This window comes from Apiospora aurea (assembly GCF_038362705.1).
Source record: "Apiospora aurea strain CBS 24483 chromosome Unknown utg000006l_segment0_segment0, whole genome shotgun sequence".
NCBI classification, from domain to species: domain Eukaryota; kingdom Fungi; phylum Ascomycota; class Sordariomycetes; order Amphisphaeriales; family Apiosporaceae; genus Apiospora; species Apiospora aurea.
This window is the reverse complement of record NW_027117393.1, coordinates 1,003,875-1,024,934: the sequence shown is the minus strand read 5'-3', so window position 1 is coordinate 1,024,934 and position 21,060 is coordinate 1,003,875. Positions and strand designations below refer to the sequence as shown.

The following is a 21,060-nucleotide window of genomic DNA, read 5'->3' as shown; positions in this document are numbered from 1 at the left end:
CAACCTACATAAAACGCTTTGGCCAGTCGACCTTGACGAACTTCAAAGCCATAGGACAGTGTCGGTAACACAGAGGCCCTTAGAACATCCCCACCTGCTTGCAGCAAGGTTTATACGTCAATGCTGTATGATAATGGCAATTAAATCGCTGCAGAAGAGCGATAGCCAGTGTTGAGAGAGAGGCGCTCTCATGGGGAGTGGATGCTGAAGTTGTCGCAGTTCCCTCGTCACTGACCTTGGTGTGCGAAATGGTTTAGTTGTGGTGAAGATTAAGTACTTTTTGGAAACTCCGGTGCACGCTGGTGTTTCCCAGCACCTAAAAGTCGATTGTTCAGTCTTGTGTCGTTGTTTTGGACGATGGCACCAACATGCGTCAGTTATTCCAGATAAGCCCACGGTTTCTAGCAATGGAAGGGAAAGAGCTTTGGTCAGAACCGTGACGCGCCCAAACAACTACAGGTGTCGGATTCCTGAGGTAAATAGACAAGATTCTGTATCAATTGATGAGCAATCGCCGACCTTCCACAAAGATGGCCAATTGATCAAGACGTGCAGAGAATGGGCAATGATTCTGTATGTACAGACACCGGTATGCATGTGGGGAGAGGGGATGTCAATAATAAGCCGGGGAGGTGTTACATACAGTCCTGCTCCCCTTCTAGATAGGTCCCCCATCAAATCCATTACCTAAGGTGACTGGACGCGTTCGTTTTCTAAAACAAATGCAAACTCATATAGGCTTTCTAGCATACATTGTTATTAACGTTATGATAATTTGTACTATACCTAAGAGATTGATTGGAACTGCTTGCCAGTGACCAAGTCATTGCACCTTTACTCTTGGAAGATCACATCCGGTGACCGCTGCCTTGCATCTTCATATGAAACAGAGAGGTGCACGTGATCTGTTGGTTGCAATGGCCCGTGGGGGAAAGGTAAGTGCACGGCCTAATTCTCCATGTTTGGCAGGCTGTTGGTCCGGAAGCCGTGAAGTCCTCACGAAACCTCGAGCTGCTCTGCTCAACTACCGAGTCAACATCGAGATATGTCGCTGCTACCCGCAGCCCTCAAGACTGGAGGCAATGTTGGATACTTATATGGACATGACCTCCTTTTAGCAGCTGATAGATCACCAGGTATTAGTCAGTAGTCTACCTGTTTTCCCTCAGCCACTGCAATCAATCATCCATGTCTGATGTTGGGAGAGGTCAACGGAATCCACACTCAATGATTTGCTTTGCAGCCGCACCACTTGCATGCTTCGAAACACCCCCGAGAAGGTATAAGTCGAGGCGGCGATCCATGCCCTCGTAATTTTCCGGGTCTTTGATTTAAGCTTCACCGCATATGTGTTGTCGTCCTTGATATAGGGGCTGGAGTCTGGCTTCTGCCTCTGTTTACTCACCCGTCAGAAGCAGGTACTTACTTTAGCGTATGATGCACGTTAGATAGTGGACCACCCGCCCCAAATAAATATTGCTTCAGTGGTTGACGTGTAAGCAAAACAGATTGTAAGTGCCCCTCACCTGTCGCCAATGCGCAATGCAATTAGATGCCTTCCAGGGAGTAGGTACATGCAAGCGTCCATGACCGTTGACAAGTGCACAAGTGCATTCGCTATGGACGTTGTGATCTTTCATGCCGCGTCGCTGGTTTGTTGTTGGTCAAGTTCGGAAATAGTCACAATTATAATACACAACATTAAAGTGAATCACGGTTACGAGTGATAGGCATCTAGATAGGGAGGTAGGTAAACAATGATGGTGTTGACCTACAATGTCGGTCATGAATCGATTTGACAATAGATCATCAAATAGTACATGCCTACCTGCCTACATAGGCATGTAGGGAGGGGAGGGGAGGGGGATATGGGATATGACTCCAGATGGTGCTGCTCGGTGTGCCCATGCTGGCTACATGGACGCATGTGCATTCAGGAACTTGACCTACATTTGATGTACATAACACTGATCTGGTTGCTTGGGACAGCCAGCTCCTTGCAGCCAAATCAAACCGATGGATTGATTGATCCTGCCCATGGCCCCCTTTGCGTTAGTTGCCATGGTCGGGTACATAATGTAGGGTTGTAGCTCTGCTCCTGCACTGCATTTGATCTGAGGCTGGCTGTTCTGTTTTGTTTCTTTATTATCACCTGCCTGCCTGCCTGACCACTAGCCAGCTAACGGCTGCCTTACTTCTATTGGCACCCTACCACCACCGCCACTACTGCTGCTGCTGCTGCTGCTGCTTCTACTGCCCTGCTCCCCTACCTACTTCTGCTCGGCCCAACCTGCCTAAACAACCACCAAACTTGGTCTAGGCACGCATTTGTTGATTGAAACTGGTCGATTGAAACGACGACTACCGCTCCGGACACCACACCCCCAAACCAAACGCGACCCGCATATTCATTCAATATCCGGTCCCCTGAGAACGTCACCGCAATCTACTCCCACTTCCGCTTCCACTTCCTCTTTTCAACAACGGTACCAGAACTGCACGATATCGACAGCTGATTGCCCATCATGGCCAACGACGAATATGATGTGAGCCGCCTTCTCTCATGTCCCATTACCCCTCATCATCCAATACGCCTCTGCTCGCCGCTGTCGAGATCCCCCCACCACCATGTAGACACATGTCGCTGACAATGACATTCGCAGTTTCTCTTCAAAGGTGCATCCCTTCGACATGCCTCCGCGACTCGCCTCCTCTGATGCAGCAGCTTACTGATCTCTTTTGATTCTTGTTTACAGTGGTCCTGATCGGAGACTCGGGCGTCGGAAAGTCCAACCTGCTTAGTCGATTCACCCGCAACGAGTTCAACCTGGACTCCAAGTCGACAATCGGTGTCGAATTCGCTACGCGGTCCATCCAGGTCGACTCCAAGACCATCAAGGCGCAAATATGGGATACTGCTGGTCAAGAGCGATACCGCGCCATCACTTCAGCCTACTACCGGGGTGCTGTTGGTGCGCTGCTTGTATACGACATCAGCAAGCACCAGACCTACGAGAACGTCACACGATGGCTGAAGGAGCTGAGGGACCATGCCGATGCTAACATTGTCATCATGCTGGTCGGAAACAAGAGCGATTTGCGACACCTGCGCGCAGTCCCCACGGAAGAAGCCAAGCAATTTGCCAGTATGTACCAAATCGTCATCAGGCTCCCAGATTACTGGGAGCTTCCCGCTCACATGCTGACTTCGGCCCAACAGGCGACAACCACCTCTCATTCATCGAGACCTCTGCTTTGGATGCGAGCAATGTCGAGTTGGCCTTCCAGAACATTCTGACCGGTACGTTCATCACATCCAGCCTTTGCCATGTTTCGTACAGCGCGAGGGCGAAACACGCAATCCCACCCACGGGCCGAGCTAATGCAATGCTTCTACAGAGATCTACCGTATCGTCTCGAGTAAGGCACTCGACAACGACTCCGCCGGCGGCCCTACCATCAACGCTGGCCAGAAACTCGAAATCAGCAAGCCTGCCGACGGCGATAGCGCAAATGCAGGAAAGTGCTGTTAAGATGCTGTGTGGACCGTATCTCGTAATGTCCCTGGGATGCTATGGTCATATGAATGGTATGATGATAATGGCGTCGCATATGTCCGGGATGGCTTTATGGCACGAAGCAAAGGGTCAGGAATTGATTTTGTTACTTTCCTCCTGTAGAAGCAAGGCTGGAGCTTTCCCGTTTTCTTAAGTAATTAATCTGCTTGCTGAGTTCACGAGCTGACATGAAGAGACGTTCATCATGCACCGGCATATCGCCTCTCTGCTACCCAGTGAACCAAGAGTAGTTTCTATAGAACCCGCCCTCGGCTTCTAAGCTCTGGCAAGCTTAGTTTTGTTGACCAACAATACCAGGTAATAGAAGTCGGTAAACATGAATCTACATGAGTAAAGCAGTCCAAGTCCGCATACCTCTGCAACCCGTTGTATTCCACAGCGCACCTTCGGACGACATGGCCCGCCTGTAGCGCCACGGCAAGGTAAGCATGACCTATAGACCAAACTGCCGGAGACGACACGATTTCAATTTGCTGCGTCCCCTTTCTTGCCTGCGGATAGGAGGATGTTCCAAAGCAGTGGATATTTGGGCATCGTAGCCCCGCATGCTACACCACACCGCCACTACCACCCACTTAGGTACTTGTGCAGCAGGAGATCCACAATTCTCGATAATCTTATCCTTATCCTTATCTTTATCGCCAAAAAAAGTTCCAGGCGGCATTGGAGCCTCTCAGGTAGTACTGCAATTTTTGGGGGCGCGCATCGGACTTGCGACAGCTATTCTCACTTCAGCACCACCACCTACCTCCATTTCTATCTACACAAGAAGATCTCATCGGCAACACTGAGATTGAGTCGCATTGAAAGACTCTTTTGAAAATCACCACTGGATCGCCAAATTGGGATTTGCCTCGAACACGAAAGGGCCATCATGGGTGGAGCATACAAGTCACTGAATGGCAGCGAGAAGGCTGACCCAGCCTCTGCCAATGGACCTGCTCGCAAGCAAAAGAGCCGCGTGCTCATCGTGCCCAGTCGCGGCATAACCTATCGGCACCGTCACTTGATGAATGACCTATTCGCCATGATGCCACACGGAAAACGCGATGTGAAGTGGGATAATAAGGGAAAGCTCTACGGTACGACTCGCCCACAAGCTCCGGCTGGACTGCATGGAAGGATATTGGGAACTGACATTGGCTTGACAGAACTTTGTGAGCTGGCTGAGATGTCAAACTGCAACAACCTGATCTACTTCGAAGCTCGAAAAGGCCAGGATCTTGTGAGCGAAAACAAACCACACCTTCCCCGTGAGCAGAGTCTGACTGTTACCATAGTACATGTGGTTGTCCCGAGTCCCCAACGGGCCGACCGTTAAGTTCCACTGCCAGAACATGCACACGATGGAAGAGGTGAGTTGATCCCCGAGGCTGTGATGCTGTTCTGTTCTCTTACTGATTAATACCAAACAGCTCCATTTTGTCGGGAATGCCTTGAAGGGAAGCCGTCCGGTGTGTGAAAACTTCCTTCTTTTTGTTATTGATACGACGTTTTGGGTTTGTTGTTGTTGTGGCAACGCAATTTATTGACCAAAATACCCGATTAGGTTCTTTCCTTTGATGCTGCATTCGACAAGGAACCCTACCTCAGAGTCATCAAGCAACTTTTCCTGCAAACTTTCGGAGTTCCCGAGGGTGCCAGAAAGAGCAAGCCTTTCATTGATCATGTTATGGCGTTCAGCATTGCGGATGGCAAGATCTGGATCAGGGTTTACCAGATAAACGAAACCGAAGCCAAGGCCCAGACCGAAGACGGCGAGACAGAGAAGTCATCTTCCAAGAACCGAACTAAGGAGACGGATATCAACCTTCTAGAGATCGGGCCCCGAATTACGTTGACGACAATTGTTCTTGTGAGTTCCTCTCTTCCCCTAATCCATCTTTTATTTATCTGGCTAAACTAACATCTATACAGCAAGTAAGTCGGGTCCTAGAAGCCCAAGATAACCGAGCTAACAAATTTGGCAGGAAGGCTCCTTTGGCGGCCCTATTATCTACGAGAACAAGGAATTCATCTCCCCTAACCAGGTCAGATCTGATCTGCGGAGGCAGCAAGCGGGCAAGCACAATGCTAGGTCCGAGCAGTTTGTGGAGAGACTGGCTAAGAAGGGTGACCTGGGTTTACGAACTCATGGAGGCAAGAAGATGCCCACCGATGCTCTGGACTCCAGAGAACTGTTTGCCTAAACGATTGCACAAGTGGAAATGGCGTTTGGCGTTTAGACGGGGATTCACGTGTTCCCTGTCACAAATCTATATTCAATGGCTGCAGATGGATACCTCAGGACTGTGTAAGTGCTTTGAGTTGGTGCCAAGAATATGTTACTTGTCACTTGTTCTCCGTCCATGTCTATGTACTTTTCACGAGAAGCAAGAATTAAACAAATCATTGGGCGAATTCCTGAGAACATTGTTTGGAAGAACGTGTAGGTAGGATGTAAGTAACGACTGATGAGGTTACTTACCAAGCTTACTAAGAATTGCAGCCGGGGCGCTTGGGCCATACCACCCAAGAAGCCAAGTTGTAAGGCACCGGCGAATGGGTACTTAAATGTTCCGGCAGGCGAACGTCACTTCCACCGACCGCTACAAGGCGCGTGACTCAACTTGGTCGCGTCTGGTCTTTGCCTTCCTTCTTCCCCCAACCACCAAACCATGGCAACACGAGATTCAGCAAGTGCTTCAGTGGCACCTATAACTTCCGAGCCGGATATGTCTTTGTGCACAGGCCACACTTACTTGGATAGCCCCAACAGAGGGGTTATTATTGATTGAGTTATTCAAGTGTTGAAGCCCCTTGGCCGATTGTGTTTGGCTTGCACGTCGTAGTAGTGTTCAACTCTGCTTTAAAACTGCAATCCATTCGACCAAGGAGTTTGACATCTCCCACAGTTCACTTGGGACTCCAGACGTCTCCTCACAAGGGGTGGCCAGCTAAGGCTCAAGCTTGGGCCCGAGAGAAGTGAGTGTCGCCCGGCAGAGACACCACTGGCTGCGCAAGTGTGGCCTGCAACGTCTTTCGAAGGGGTGTCAGTCTTATAGGTCCACGAGACAAGAGTTAGTATACTAACAAATTACAATCGTTATACATCGTAGGTAGATCTTGATTCCACAGTCCGTATCTGCGTTCAGACATCTAATCACTACCTAGCAAGAACGTTCCATATCGGAGAGACTGCGAGTATGGCTGGGCAAGCGTTCTATCTCTTCACGGGGATGCCCTCGGAGATACTACTGAATGTCATGAAACGGATGGGGGTTCGAGATCTTACCAACTTTGCTATGACGAACAAACGTCACTGCGAAATCTTCAAGGAGAACCAAGTCACTCTCATGACCAATGTGCTCCTCGGCCAACCTGAGTTTGAGTCGATTCTCTACATCCACACTCTTGGGAAGATCGACTTTACTCATGCCATGCTGTATCCCCGGAACATTTATTTCAATCCAAATCGAGAGGATGGCAAGATCATCCATTTCACCCGGTTCCCTGTTTCATTCCACGAGGGACAACTCATCTGTCCCCGAAAGATTGAGTTTGGGCTTCGAGATCTGTCAGCCGTCTGGAATATGGTAAAAGCCATCGACTGGTGGGTGGAAGAGTTTCCTCGTTTACGGTGGCATCAAAACCCCGAAGACAGCCGGTGCCTCAAAGCCAGCGAGGAGACAAGGCTGCGGAAAGCCGTCTCGACATGGTGGCTATTTGCCGACTGCTTCCATAACCAGTGGGCCCGTTATCCTTACATGCCCAAGTTATGGCAGACGGATGACCGTCTGCACCATATCCGACGGCTAAGCACCATCGAGATTCGCGAACTTGATAGCCTCTGGGCCATCGTCGAGAGTACTATCCGTCATGATGTTTGCACAGACATGGGACCAGAGGTAAGTGGCTGTACCACTCCAGGAGGGTGTTAAGTTCTGGTCTGATTTGCTGACAACTCGCAGGAATACAACATGCCCTGGGGATACTACGAGGGCCGGAGCAATAATATTGTGCGCACACTGATGAAGATGAATCCCGGGAATCTCAAAACCATCTTGGAGAAACGTCCCCGGACCAACAGGGTGGGCATTATGCAGATGGCCCAATGCCTGCAGCAACACTTGAGCGCCGATCAGGAGGTGTTGTCTGCGACCATTGATGCTGTGCTACAAGAGCGGCTGCTACTCCAGTGCTACATCATCGATGAGCTCCCTTCCAGCGGCATCTTGGATGAAGAAAGTTACGTGGGTGAGGACGACACATTCAGAACGGATGCCTGGCCGACTGGAAACCCGCCGCTGTCCAAGCAGGAGATCGCGATGTATCCGCCTGAATCTACGCACCCGGTTCCCTATGGCGACGATGCGCACGAATGCTAGGTTCGTCGGGACGTAAACCGCCCACCATCATACCAGCAGACGTAGGCTCGTGAATTGTTGCATGGGGCCAGGCTTCCCATTCTGAAGTATCTAAACCTGTGTTAGTGCAATCCAACCAAAAGTTTCCCTGCATTACGTAGCCAATCAGATCGTCGAGTTCCAGCTTGGCCATTTGCTACAATTACCTACATTTTAAATAGAATGCCAACTTCCTCAATTAGAAGCTCTTTCAATGGATTTGAGCCTCTTATTTCCTTCTGGTGCAGTTGACTAAGTTCGAGTGCCGTGGTGTACAGACAGACAGTCTCATTGTAATTTAATCGGGTCTTTGGTTGAGCCAATCCCGAGGGGCCTCCGGGGGCGGCTCAAGTACCTAAACTACAAGGCTAACTAGTGGCCTTCTCCTGCGCGTCTTGTCCATGCACCTTGCTGTAACTCCTTCAACACATATCGCATCAGATACTAATCACCCGCGACGCAACGCAAGCGCTGGCGTGACCAGAATCGTCGCTTTTGGCTACCAAGCAGTCAGTACCGCCTGACGTGACGGGATTTGACCACCCAGCACCCTCTCACCTTGAGTCGCGACACGGCCGCTTCGGGTGGCAGCATGTACTTTTAACCCGTCAAGACATCATCCGCCGCTCCTTGTCCCAAAGGCCACTGTCCACACACCATACACTACCCAGAGCCCCGTTCCAGGCCAGCGTTCTGCCTAGGTATGTTAAAGGGTCCCTAACCCATCGCTCGGCCTTGTTTGCAAATTCTGTTCCCGCCTCGCTTGAGAAGAAGGGTTATCTACCAACCCAAACTCGCACCTCCTCGAGTTTGTGCCTTGGAATTCTGGCTGATCATGCCTGCCTTCGTATCCTGCCGAGGCTCGCAGGCTGGTACTACCTCATGACGAAGGCTGTTCTTCTAGAGACCTGGTTACTCCAGTCTTGCCCACATAACTCCCTGCCTCTATACGAGGCATACACCACTGGCACGAACTCTTGGCTGATTTGAAAGTACAGAGACATCAAGCTATCCATACGACGTATCTATCGTGGGGAGGCCTCTGAACACCATTGTTGAAGAATTTAGCTCATTGGTCTTGTGACTTGGAATTCTCACCCCACCTAGTGCGCAAGGCTGCTGGGACAATCACTACTGGGTCGTCTTTGCCCGCCGGAGCAAGACCCTCTTCAACGGCAAATCCATCTCTGAGTGCGCCCTGGCGACCTCTCGGTACTTGTGTACATATGGTATTGATACCGGTGCATCATGGATCAAGGACATGGCGCCTCCGAAGGCGCAGACCATGTCATGCTTGACGTCCCAAACGGCCTGGGTGAACATGAGAATTACATGCGCGGTGAGAATGGGAGCAACCGCGCAGCCTTTGATGGGGAGTCGGATCTTGAGATTGACGAATATGAAATGCGCATCGATGAAGACGCCTTTCTGAGGAACAACATGACTAGAAGGGCCCTTCTTCCAACAGGCTGTTGCTACGATCCACGCATGAAACTCCATGCAAATGCCGATTTCGGACCATCGCCTCATCACCCTGAGGACCCAAGACGCATAGAAGAAATCATGAAGATGCTCAAGAAAGCAGGACTCGTATACAATGGTCCTGATACTGACCTGCAGGATATTCTGAGAAATACCCCAACCAAGTACATGTGGAGGATACCTGCCCGTTACGCCACCAGACAGGAGATATGCACTATGCATACACCCCAACACTACGACTGGGTGGAAGATCTGTCCCAAAAAGACACGCAAGAACTACGGAAAATCAGCAGCGAGCTAGATCAGGGCCGAGACTCGCTCTATGTCGGTGCCATGTCGTTTGAGGCCGCTTTACTGGCAGCAGGCGGAGCCATCGAAACTTGCAAAAACGTAGCCGCGGGGAAGATCAAAAACGGTCTCGCGATCATCAGGCCACCGGGTCACCACGCCGAGTACAACGCTCCTATGGGATTTTGTCTATTCAACAATGTTCCCATCGCCGCGAAGATCTGCCAGGTTGAGTTCCCCGAGACTTGTCGCAAGATCCTTATCCTAGATTGGGATGTTCACCACGGCAACGGCGTCCAGAACATGTTCTACGACGACCCCAATGTACTTTACATATCCCTCCATGTCTACGCCAACGGGGAGTTCTATCCTGGAAAGCCCGATAACCCCGAGATACCAGACGGAGGCATAGAACAAGTTGGCGAAGGCGTGGGTCGAGGAAAGAATGTGAATATTGGCTGGGTCAACCAAGGTATGGGCGATGGCGAGTATCTTGCTGCATTCCAGGAGATTGTCATGCCTATTGCGCAAGAATTCGACCCTGACATGGTCATTATATCGGCTGGCTTTGACGCCGCTGACGGCGACGAGCTTGGAGGGTGTTTTGTATCTCCGTCATGCTACGCACACATGACGCATATGCTCATGTCTCTTGCGGGCGGCAAGGTTGCCGTCTGCTTGGAGGGCGGGTATAATCTCAAGGCCATCTCCATGTCAGCGCTTTCCGTGGCTCGGACTTTGATGGGGAGCCGCCGCCGAAGATCTCACTCCCCCGTATCGATAAAGACGCCCATAAGGTTCTTCAAAAAGTGAAAGCGACACAAGCTCCCTACTGGGATTGCATGCGGAAAGGTGTGATCGATGTACCTGCGGTAGGCCCAGGTTCTTCACGCCTGCACGATGTGATTAGAGGCTATCAAAGACAGGTCCTCGCGGAAAAGTGCGGGCTGATCCCGCTGTTCATCCAGCGAGAAGCTCTCTTCAAGTCTTTTGAGAACCAGGTCCTCATTTCCCCGGGGATAATGGAAAGGAGAAAGATCATCCTGCTGATTCACGACCCGTAAGCCTCTTCATGCATCGAGGTGCAAGAGAATGTCGTCCTCCTGAAGCTAACCGTGGATAGTCCGGAGCTGGTGGCCATGCCAGATCTCATTGACAACAAGGTCGACCCGCACAACGCGTTTGTTGTAAGAAATATCTTATCGAATGTCATGAGAATGCAAGAAACTGACAGATGGATAGATGGACGGTGTCACTTCCTATATCGAATGGGCTCACCAAAACGACTTTGGCATCATTGATGCCAATATTCCTCATTACATCACACATCCAGAGGATACCGACCCGTACATTCAGGGGGCCGATGAGAGAACTCTTAGCATACAGATGAAGGAGCTCATGAATTACATCTGGGACAATTACCTTCAGCTCTGGGAGGCGGAAGACATCTTCCTCGTTGGTGTTGGCAATGCGTATCTGGGAGTTAAGCTCCTTCTGACAGAACGACGTAAGTCACCGTTAGCGGCATTTTCAGTAGGATGAAGTCACTAACGACTGGCACAGATTGCAAGGACCGTATTTCCGGAGTCATCAATTTCGTCACGGGCAACCTACGTCCCGTGAAGTCTAGTGTTGATGAGGACCTTTCGGGCTGGTACAAACGCAACTCGCTCGTTTACGTTGCAGATGACCACGCCTGCTGGATCGATGCGGACATGGCCAAGAAAGTGAGTAAGAAGCGTTTTGGCGGTGTTAAGAGAAGCAGTCAAACCGGGCTCAACAAGATGATGCATGCCCATGCCGGGGAAGTACACGAATGGATTGTCGAGAGGGTCACCTCGGACAAGGCCGGGGACGACTCGACAGATGAGGATACGGATCCGCATTTGGCCGGATGAGGAGGATGGGATATCTTTTTCTGATGACACGGGGAAGATTGAAGGGTGTTTTTTGGTTTATAGCAGGGCAGTAGTGTGTGACGGACGGCCTGAGTGCGCCGTCTCTTACATGAATGACCTCAGGTTATAGCGAAGCTGCTTGCGGTGCCGAGATGGTCTCGGCCATTGGTTTACTTACATATAGGTAGATATCCAGCCAGCACTGTATTATAAAGAAATGCTGGTCCACCTCTGGCTTGTCCTCGCTCAGAGTGATGCTTTGCACTGAGGCTTTGACTTTAGATGTAGACAAATATCCATAAGAGAAGAGTAATTCTACGGTAGATGCCTAGGTACGTAAAGTAGATAGGCATCTTGGGCCCAGGTACATGCAAGTATGCTCCCTGGAGCCTGGCAGGCTGGTACATGCAGCAGGTACGTACCAGCCTAAGTGTTAGGGGTTGCTGTAGTAGTAGGTGCCGCTTATCGATAAGGTGGGTCTAGAAATTATGTACCTGTTTGCGATGATGGCAATCCGTCAATTGATTGATTCAACCTGCTAACCTAGGCGACCGGCTAAGCAGAACCTCCTCAGTCACCACCAAAACATCACCTACCTACGAACGCAACACCCATCAGGCCCCGAACCCAGAGACACCCGTGGGTTCTTTTCTTTTTCTTCTACTTGCAATTAGCCTTCCGGATCGCTCCCCCAGAGCTGCGAAAAACCCCAATCAGCCCGAAAAGGGCCAGGTAGCAACCATGGAACGCGACTCGCGCAGCAGGAGGTAAGCGCATGCGTCCATTAATCGAGACACGATCTACACCAAACCGGAGAGAGGGAACGCGGGAGACGGCGACCAGCCATGGGGATATGAAAGGCGGTCCTGCCCATTTTGACGACGCGAATTTGTCTACACCATTCGAGAGAAGCGTTACAAGGTCCGCAGGCTGCAAGCAAGAATGCATGCCGCCAATCCATACTGCGAAATTTTCTCTTATGATTGTGCAATCCATGGACGGTGGCAACAAGTCATTCGGTTGCCAAACGGACCTTATGACGGTGGTTGCTGGTCGTCGGGACGCGAAACGTGAATTTGTGGCTGCTGCCAATGCTTGCCTATCAAATACTGACCTGGTGGCTGTTTTCAGATACGACGATGGTGAAGTCACAAGATATGGTGCCGGCGAGTCTTACCGACCCTTCAACGACCGCGCTGATCGAGAGCGCCCCGAGCGTCCCGATCGCCGACCGCGGTCACCTCCCAGGCCCGTCAGAAGCCCACCGCCTCGAGAGCGAGCCAGAACACCTCCGGCTTTAGACAACGACAGATACATCCCGGACCGGGACCGGGACCGAACACCACGCCGACGTTCCAGGAGCCCCGGGCGTTTCAGAAGAGATCGGTCGCGCGAGCGGGATGCCGACAGACCTGCTGCCGGGGGAGACAGCTGGAGACGACCCAGAGAGAGGACCAGAAGCCCTGCAAGGAGGCCATCGCCGCCTCCCCAGAGACGCAGCCCCCTACGACGCAACAGCCCACCTCCGCGGCGTTTCTCACCCAGACGGGACATTAGGGATGACAGGGATCGACCACGATCCCCTAGGCGGGTCTATGATTCTGCAAGGTCACAACACCCTGATCCTTACTTTCAACGTCCGCCTGCTTCTTTCCCTGCAAACATTCGTTCACATCCCAACTCTCCTCAGCCCCGTGTTCCATACCACAACTCTCCCCCTTCCGCCTCGGTGCCTCGCTTTACGCAGGTGCGCGAGCCATCTGTTGGGGTTGTAGCTGGTGAAAACCCCAATGCCATTCCATTGCCCTCTCGCCGCATCCATCCGTCTGCCAGCTTGGAAGACGCGGGGGAGAGTCAGTGAACCCCAACAATCTCCCTCTTGCAAACAATCGTTTGGGGCCTCGAAGAGATCCTCAGTATGGTTCCTTGGGCAGGCCTCAGAACTCGCCTGACAAGCGTCATGCTCATCAGTCTTCTAACTTCGGCAATGATTTCGTTCCTGCAAATGCCGGACGTAATACGGTGTCTAACATGGCATATAGAGGCCGGTCCCGTTCTCCACTTGACAGAGATCGCGGACGAGATTTCCGCGACTTGAGAGATCGTGAACGCCGGAGCCCGGGCCGACGACCTTCTCCGCCCGGGCCGCGGTCAAACAACTTCAGGCGCCGTTCCCCTAGCATGGACCGGCGCGATGATCGATTTGGTCCCCCGAGCCGGCGGCAGTCGCCCCTCGTGAATCTGCTGTTTCATCCGCTATACAATCCAGAGACATCTCGAGACGCACATCGCCTCATCCCATCTCAGCTCGATCGGATGATCGCTCACGCCCACAGTCCCCGCTCCCATCTCGGCCGCTGTCGCGATCTTCACATCACGCGCCAGGTAGAGACCGTAGCCCCGTGCGTGGACCACCTGCTGCGGATTCCACCACAACTCCTGCGAGATCACCGCCCCGTGGGCCGGCAGGCTATCGGGCGCCTCCTACTGGCCCCCGGGATAATGGCCGTGATATGAGGGACAGCCGCGATGCAAGGGAACAGCGTCGCGAATCAGTTTCGGCCTCGCAGTCCAGGCATGCGCCAGTCCCTGCCGGGCCTTCCGGACGACACGACATGCCGAGTCCAAGTAACCCTCCTTCCGGTCCCCGAGGCTTTGCAGCATCCCGCGGTGGTGGCTTTGGGCGAGGCGGTGGACGTGGTAGTAACTGGGGCACGACGATTCAAAGTCGTCATATACCTCCGGCCAACGGTCCTGCTTCTGCCACAGCCGCTAGCAGCAGCATTCCTACTGGCCCACGAGCTTCGCAGACATCCCTGTCTGTTCCCAGTACACCGGTATCGCAACCCAAGCCGTTCAACCCGCCGAAGGGACCTTCTGCCGACCTGTCTACCAAGCGCCTGTCCTTCGCCGAGCAGCTTGTCGCTTCGTTACCCCCTATTATACCCGGCGGTAAGGTCGACCCGTCGCAGCTGCCGCTCCACACGGGCGTGCTGCCGGAGCTGCAGACGCACTACAACCAGCTCAAGGAAGAGGAGGAGAAGATCCGCATTGATTCGTACACGAAGCAGGAGAAGCTGCGCAAGAGCCTGGCCCACTGGGACAAGCTAGAGCGCGAGGCCAAGGTCATGGAGCTCCGGTCGACGTTGAGCGAGCAGAGCCTCGCGAAGGTCTCGGGAGATGGCGTCGGTGGCGCGGCGTTTTAAGCAAGGGCATGAGAAAAAATATGCCCCATAGACGTGCTATGCTGTTCGGTACTGACACGGTAATGCGCCGAAAGTTGCTTTTGCCGTTTCCTCATGAGATACTAGAATGGACAAGGCACGTGAGAAGGCCAGCAATGTATGTGTATACTAGGGAGGAGTGGGTGATGTCAGAGAAAGAGAGAGAAAGAATGGAGAGCGCGAGCGAGCGTGGTGGAAACTGTAATAAGCTCTTCGGCATCCCACCCCTACGTATGAAACGAAATATGCATAATGAAGCCCATCGGCCATGGAAAGAGAGCTAGCCTGCATTCCTTACGAACACCTCGGAAAACGGGTACATAGAACCGATGGGAAATGAAAGTACAGGATCATAAAATAATAATGAATACACCCTAGCTGGTGAAAGTCTATTTCGCGTGCGCCCAGGGGTGACTTTGCTTGGTGATATGGGGAAAATGACCAAGTACATCGCTTACCAAAACAGTATATGTAGGATGTGGCTTGCGAACGGCACAAAACTCCCACAGGACTGACGAACCGGGCCTCAGAAAGTTTCTTCCCAGCATAATTTACGGAGACACAATAAAGCACCGCATGGGAAATCAAGCAACATAGTCATCGAGCAGAGGCAGATCTTCAATTAGCCAATTCATCGTAAATCTCAAAATATCAGCGCGGACGGATAAGATCAAGCAGATATATACCTCATCTCCCTCTTTTCACTCTCTCGTAATCCTTGACTCCGTCCAATTTCTGACAAGTGGGAAAGACGAGACCCGTAACCAACAACCAGGGTCTCGTCTTGATGGGGTTGAATAAAAACGCCTTGAAAATGCTGGGTATATTCCCAAATGTCCAATCAAGTACAACCAATGTGCACCAACCATCACCTCGTCATCATCATCATCGTCGCATCCGATCCAAGTATTTTCAAACCAGGGGGGGCGTCCAAAAGAGTCGATACGCCTTCCTAACACCACCCCAGACTCCGCATTTCCATACGCCGCCATGTTCGACAGGGCAAAGAGGTGTTCAAGCAGGTACGCCGTTAGCACCAATAGCACTGCTTCTCCTCTCATGGCCTAGTCCAAGAACTTTCTGTATCGACCTCCGAATACCCTTTCCTGTGCCGGCGCCGTCCTCATGGTTTCCGTTAGCGTCGTGCTGTGTTCCCGACGTTGCGTTTGCTTGGGCCGCTGTCGCACTTTCCCTCCGCCCGAGGAAGCCTAAGCTCATTCGCCGTCCTGCACTGGCGTGCGATGCGTTGGATTCTCGTTTCTTTTTCTTGATAGCAACCACAGAAGTAGGGGCCTCCGTGGACCGGGGCGGCCACTCACCATCTCGCTTCCACCCCGCGACGCAGGCGCGTAGCACATCACCGAGATTGACGGGACATGCCGGGGTCATCGAGTGAACCACAATGCGGTCGTATATAGATGGGTAGGTCGCCGGGGTGATCGAGGCACGCATGGGATTGGCTGGCGGCAGAAGAGGTGGTGGGATGGGCAGGAGTGTTTCCACGGGATAGCTAGAGGAGTCACACCTCGTTGCCACAATCTTGTTCGAGTCCGCATCCGACGACGAAGCAACCGCGGTCGAATCTCCAGAATGGTGAGTAGTTGTAGGCGATAACGGTGATATGTTTGGTGCCCCGTTATTAGTAGGTGATACAGGCGGTGTAGAGCTGGACAGACGCCAGAAAGACAATCGGCGTGTTGCCGGGGACATCGGGGTGACTGGTGGCTTGGGTTTCACGCGGGCAGTTTTAGCCGAAGTCCAAGCATCCCGCCGTGCGTTGAAGCAAGCTAGACCTGCATTCCAGGATTCCTCCTCCCGTACCGCCTTGCGCCTCTTTGCACGCTTCTCTAGACCGGACGATTTGATGACCGATCCCACAGTATCAGGGGAGTCGAAACGGTAGGCCGAAGGAGATACAGGCCCGTCGTCGTCGTCGGACAGGTCTGATGTCCATTCAGCCCTGACTTTAAAATGAGCCGGGTCGTCGGAGACTGTGCTGTAAACCGAGGCGGTATCGTCGGCTGATTCGATCTCGTCCACCTCCAAATCTTCGTCACCACTTGAAGGATGCTCACGTGACTCCACCGTGTCCTGTGCCGTAACACGGTTGTCGCCGGTGTCAGCATGAACATTTTCGACCCGAGGGCTTTGCACAGCCGGTGGCCACGTAAAGGCCCAGTCGCTCCGTATCGTGGCGGCCAAGTACTTCTTGACGGCTTCTTTCTGTTTCGTCTTGTCCCTGCTCACGAGATCTGCGTCGTATTCCAGGCCATTGGTGGGCAGAGGGTGCGGTGGTGAGCGCAGTTTGGTCAATGGCAATTTGCCAGATTTATATAAATCAGAGAAGATCATCTTGGATTGGGCCCAAGCCGACAACGTCCCCGTCGCACTTTCGAGGGACTTTGGCAGTGGTTGTTCAGCAGCAGCAGCAGGGCCGGGTCTGACGGTGGTGGCAAGAGCAGACGGCGGGCGATTTATATGCGCCTGGGCTTGAGCCCGTGCTTGGCCAGGTGCATCTCCAGATGGTAGTGCGGAGTGCGGGGCAGTGACATCGTTTGACGGTGGCATGAGTGGATGCTTCTGGGCTGGGGAGAGAGTCGGTCAGCAACAGGGGGGGCCAGGCAGTCCAGGGGGGGTGGGTGATGAACGGGACGGCCCATTGTAACCTTCCCAATCGCCATTGAGCAAATCCAATAAAATTCGGTCACGCTTGGACGATTAAAGGCAACCTTGGGGGAGGGCATCGGGGCCTGGACTCAGGCCATGTCGGGGTCCCCTCATTGTCCTCAGTCTCAAGGAGGGGAAAAACGGGGTAAGAGGTAGGAAGTGGTCTCACTTGAGAGAGGCTCAGCGCTTGAGCTGCCTGTAAACGTACGAAGCGAAAGAAAGTACTTCTTCTAGCGGCAAGCAGCCCGAGGCAGGCAGCAGCAGGGGGAGTAGGGGAGTAGGGGAGTAGGGGAGCAGGAGAGCTCTCTTTCCTCCCCAAAGGCTAAGGGGGCTGGCCAAGGACAAGCAATGGAGCAGAATCAGGTCCCTGCAGACCAAGGCCGACGGGCTGACTGTGCTCCAAGGTGGTGTATGCCTTGTTCACATCATCGTTGTAGATGGATGATAGCATGGTATGTACGAGTAAGGGAATATAATTTTGAGTTGACGGGTAATTGAATAGAATCGAACGAAGAGAGAGAGAGGTACTTACCAGAGTCTGACGGAGCTTGGGCGGGAGGTACTGCTACTGCTGCTGATGCTGCTGTTGCTGCTGTTGCTGCTGCTACTGCAACATGGGCAGCGCCATTCTCTTCTGACCTTTGGCAGCTTTGGGAAGGGATCGACGGCTCCCGTGCTAGTTCAGCCTGCATAATGGATTGCCCGTCTAAACCAAACGGGAAGGGTGCAGCTGCTGAGTTGTACTGGTAAGTCTAGGTCTATGCAGGTTGATAGGGAATTCTCGGCTATGCTATGCCTAGGGGCCAAGCAACCTAGGGCTCGATGGCTCAAGGGCTCGCCTCGCTATGGCGCACACGGGGCGGGATAGCAAAGGGCCAAAAAGAACAAGCACCAGAACGGGACTGATTCGCGAAGTCGGTGTGTGTAGTCGAGAGCCTAAAGAGGGGGGGTGAGAGATAACGGTGCCGGCGACGAGAGAATGATGAAGATGGCAAAAAAAAAGCCGATTGAAACGGGTGGTTGCAAGCGGGAAGTGACTGTTTTGGTTTCAACCGTTTCCGCTGACGAGTCGTGTCGTGTGACAAAAGGATCTGCAGCCTTCAACTCTGATTGTGGAGGATTCGGATTCTGGATGAACTATGGAGGGTCACTAATTCCCATCAGCCACACCCATACACACAAGACGGTAGCATTGGCAACTGTAGGCAGATTGATTGCAGCGCCGGGTACTGTACCAGTAGGCTGTACTGTAGGTAGTAGTAGTCTGCAGCAACACTGCCGAGTAGCTAGTCGTCCTCCTGCATGCATAAAGAATACATGAAGGGAATAAAAAGGGCGCAGGGCAAATGCAGGAGGTACGCAAGCCCAATACGACGAGACATTTATCAACGACCCCCTAACGCTCGCATTAAATGATCGGGACGCGGGTGGTATTGTACTTACATTCCTTTCAACGGTGGCTCTCTCGGGTCACAAAAGGCGAGGGCATGTAACATGAGATCTCCTGAGCCCCCGGCTAACCTTGCTTGGACAATCGCAACTGAAAAAAAAAGAAAAGAAAAAAGATGAAAGTACCTCTTTCGACAGACAGAGAGCGGCAATACAATGAGTGAGTGCCCTTGTGTGTACTCGCGGCGACGGGCGTGGAAACGAAATTGAAATCGGGGCAGAGCTGATGCTGCTGCAGGGCATAAGACAAGGTGAAGGTGGGCTTGTAGCTTGTAGAGGCGTCAGATTAGCCTCGCACGAAAAACGGCAAATACCGGTTGGTTCCCATTCAACATGGGCGGGAGGATTTTGTGGTGGTGTGACTTTGTGTTCAATTCCTGCTCTGCTCTGCTTTGCTGAGCCTGTGCTTAGCGGGGGAGCACCGACCCCCGGCGGAAAGTATCAACCCAAAATGAGCGATTGCACCCAAATTTGATCAGACGGACGGGCCTGGGATGCAAGGCGCTTATTAGGTTGGCAGCTACCCTGATGCTCCACAACCTTGGCTTTGTATGCTTAATTCTTGATACCTCCCTACAGGCTACATACAATCCTCCTACACACACATACACACTTTAATCCATATGGTTGTACTCATACAATGCTCCTCTAGATAAAGGAGTAAATTTCAGGAGGATATCTATGAATAGTGTGGCTCGCCGAAAGCATGTAGTTCGCTCCTACTTCTTATTGCACGACTCCGAGTTGAGAAAGGGCGGGCTGCTCGTTTCAACCCACATCTTGATGTATCTACAACGAAACAGGAATGATTTCTACTCAAGCACCCCTGGCAACTTGTTAATTCCACTGCACATTTCCGGGTTGTTTTCTACAACACCTGGTGGCAGAAGAGACGGGATGGTAAAGTGCTAGCGGCAAACAGATCGGGATGCCTCGTGGCAAGCCATGTGTCATTGTCGATCTTATCTCATCTACTCATGCTCTGCATCTCCGCCAAAGATCTCGTGGGAACGGTAAGGGGAAATTCCATCAGAGCTTTCCGCTACTATATTGTATGCCAAAGGACTTGGGGTACTGCAAATGTCAACGCACACTGCTGTCTTGACCTAGTACGTCGTCATACCACTGGAGGCATAGTAAGTAATGAGAAGAAGGCATAGTGGAATACTTGCAGGTAGCAGCTGGTGTTAGTCTCAGGCTAGTTTCCAACATCCATCTCCATTTATTACCATCACTTGTCTTCGCCGCCACCTCCTGGCTGAGGAGCAGAAGCAGTAGAAGTAAGAGGAGCACCAGCCGTGGAAGTAAGAGGAGCACCAGCCGTGGAAGTGCTACCTACGCCCATTCCCGTGCGCATCCGGCTCTCCGCCGCCAGGGCCTCGAACTCGGCGTGCAGCTTCTCCTCGTCCACAAAGTCCACCCCTAGCGCATCCGCGAGCGTCTTCTTGCGTCGCGGGTACCTCTTCTTAGTCTTCTAGGGAACCGGCAGGAGGATGGGGGCGGCGGCAGCTGGGACGGTGGCCTTCGGAGCTCGCAGGTCTGCTCCTTGACCGTCATCGTCGTCGTCGAGGAGAGACGGGCCGCCTTGGGGCTTGCCGGTGTTGGTGCTGCGACTACTATTGCTGCCTCCTGTCTTTGCAGTCTCGTTCTCGCCATCATCAATGGTGGCGTCGGCATCACCGTCGCCATGTTCTCCCTCGTTATTATCATCATCAGAGATGAGGATGGGATCTGATGATGATGAACCAGCATGCTCAGCATGCGCAGCAGGGCGACGACTCGGTCCTTCGTGTGCCTGTATGTTGTTTCGCTGTTAGACTCATACACCACCGCAGGAAAAAGAGGCATTCGGCGACCATCGCGAACTACGGGCATGGAGAGGGGGGAAGATGGAAGGGGAGACTCACCTCATCAAGGAACGTTCTGCGCTTTCTCTTCGGAAGTTTCGACAGCGCCACGCGCAGCGCGTGCGTTTTGTCCTTCTCTGTGGCTCCCGTCCGCCAGCTTTGTCGCCGGTAGGCCCGGGTAGCTCTCTGCTCGGCGGGGTTGTAGTTCTGCACCATTCTGACTGATTATTCCCAGAGGATGC

The 21,060-nt window shown here is 52.5% G+C and overlaps 7 protein-coding genes across 7 annotated transcripts; 5 read left to right on the top strand and 2 right to left on the bottom strand.

Annotated features, from left to right (window-relative positions):
• Positions 1-2,525: 2,525 nt before the first annotated feature.
• Positions 2,526-3,533, top strand: PG986_008922 (Rab GTPase ypt31; the record flags this gene model as incomplete). Its single annotated transcript, XM_066845144.1, has 5 exons — positions 2,526-2,546; positions 2,664-2,676; positions 2,757-3,146; positions 3,221-3,301; positions 3,400-3,533. 5 exons carry the CDS (start codon positions 2,526-2,528, stop codon positions 3,531-3,533), a joined length of 639 nt encoding a protein of 212 aa, XP_066697542.1.
• A 919-nt stretch (positions 3,534-4,452) lies between these two features.
• Positions 4,453-5,767, top strand: PG986_008921 (uncharacterized protein; the record flags this gene model as incomplete). The annotated part of the gene is made up of 5 exons (XM_066845143.1): positions 4,453-4,803; positions 4,859-4,933; positions 4,994-5,032; positions 5,128-5,433; positions 5,549-5,767. 5 exons carry the CDS (start codon positions 4,453-4,455, stop codon positions 5,765-5,767), a joined length of 990 nt encoding a protein of 329 aa, XP_066697541.1.
• A 996-nt stretch (positions 5,768-6,763) lies between these two features.
• PG986_008920 (uncharacterized protein) lies at positions 6,764-7,945 on the top strand (the record flags this gene model as incomplete). Its single annotated transcript, XM_066845142.1, has 2 exons — positions 6,764-7,465; positions 7,529-7,945. The coding sequence occupies 2 exons, from the start codon at positions 6,764-6,766 to the stop codon at positions 7,943-7,945; spliced, it is 1,119 nt and encodes a 372-aa protein (XP_066697540.1).
• A 1,266-nt stretch (positions 7,946-9,211) lies between these two features.
• On the top strand, positions 9,212-11,631 carry PG986_008919 (histone deacetylase clr3; the record flags this gene model as incomplete). Its single annotated transcript, XM_066845141.1, has 5 exons — positions 9,212-10,507; positions 10,660-10,793; positions 10,857-10,920; positions 10,976-11,240; positions 11,297-11,631. The coding sequence occupies 5 exons, from the start codon at positions 9,212-9,214 to the stop codon at positions 11,629-11,631; spliced, it is 2,094 nt and encodes a 697-aa protein (XP_066697539.1).
• Positions 11,632-12,372: 741 nt separating this feature from the next.
• On the top strand, positions 12,373-14,837 carry PG986_008918 (serine/arginine repetitive matrix protein 1; the record flags this gene model as incomplete). The annotated part of the gene is made up of 3 exons (XM_066845140.1): positions 12,373-12,398; positions 12,448-13,484; positions 13,903-14,837. The coding sequence occupies 3 exons, from the start codon at positions 12,373-12,375 to the stop codon at positions 14,835-14,837; spliced, it is 1,998 nt and encodes a 665-aa protein (XP_066697538.1).
• A 1,032-nt stretch (positions 14,838-15,869) lies between these two features.
• Positions 15,870-17,423, bottom strand: PG986_008917 (uncharacterized protein; the record flags this gene model as incomplete). Its single annotated transcript, XM_066845139.1, has 1 exon — positions 15,870-17,423. The coding sequence occupies one exon, from the start codon at positions 17,421-17,423 to the stop codon at positions 15,870-15,872; it is 1,554 nt and encodes a 517-aa protein (XP_066697537.1).
• A 3,022-nt stretch (positions 17,424-20,445) lies between these two features.
• Positions 20,446-21,034, bottom strand: PG986_008916 (uncharacterized protein; the record flags this gene model as incomplete). Its single annotated transcript, XM_066845138.1, has 2 exons — positions 20,446-20,766; positions 20,879-21,034. The coding sequence occupies 2 exons, from the start codon at positions 21,032-21,034 to the stop codon at positions 20,446-20,448; spliced, it is 477 nt and encodes a 158-aa protein (XP_066697536.1).
• Between the last annotated feature and the right edge of the window lie 26 nt (positions 21,035-21,060).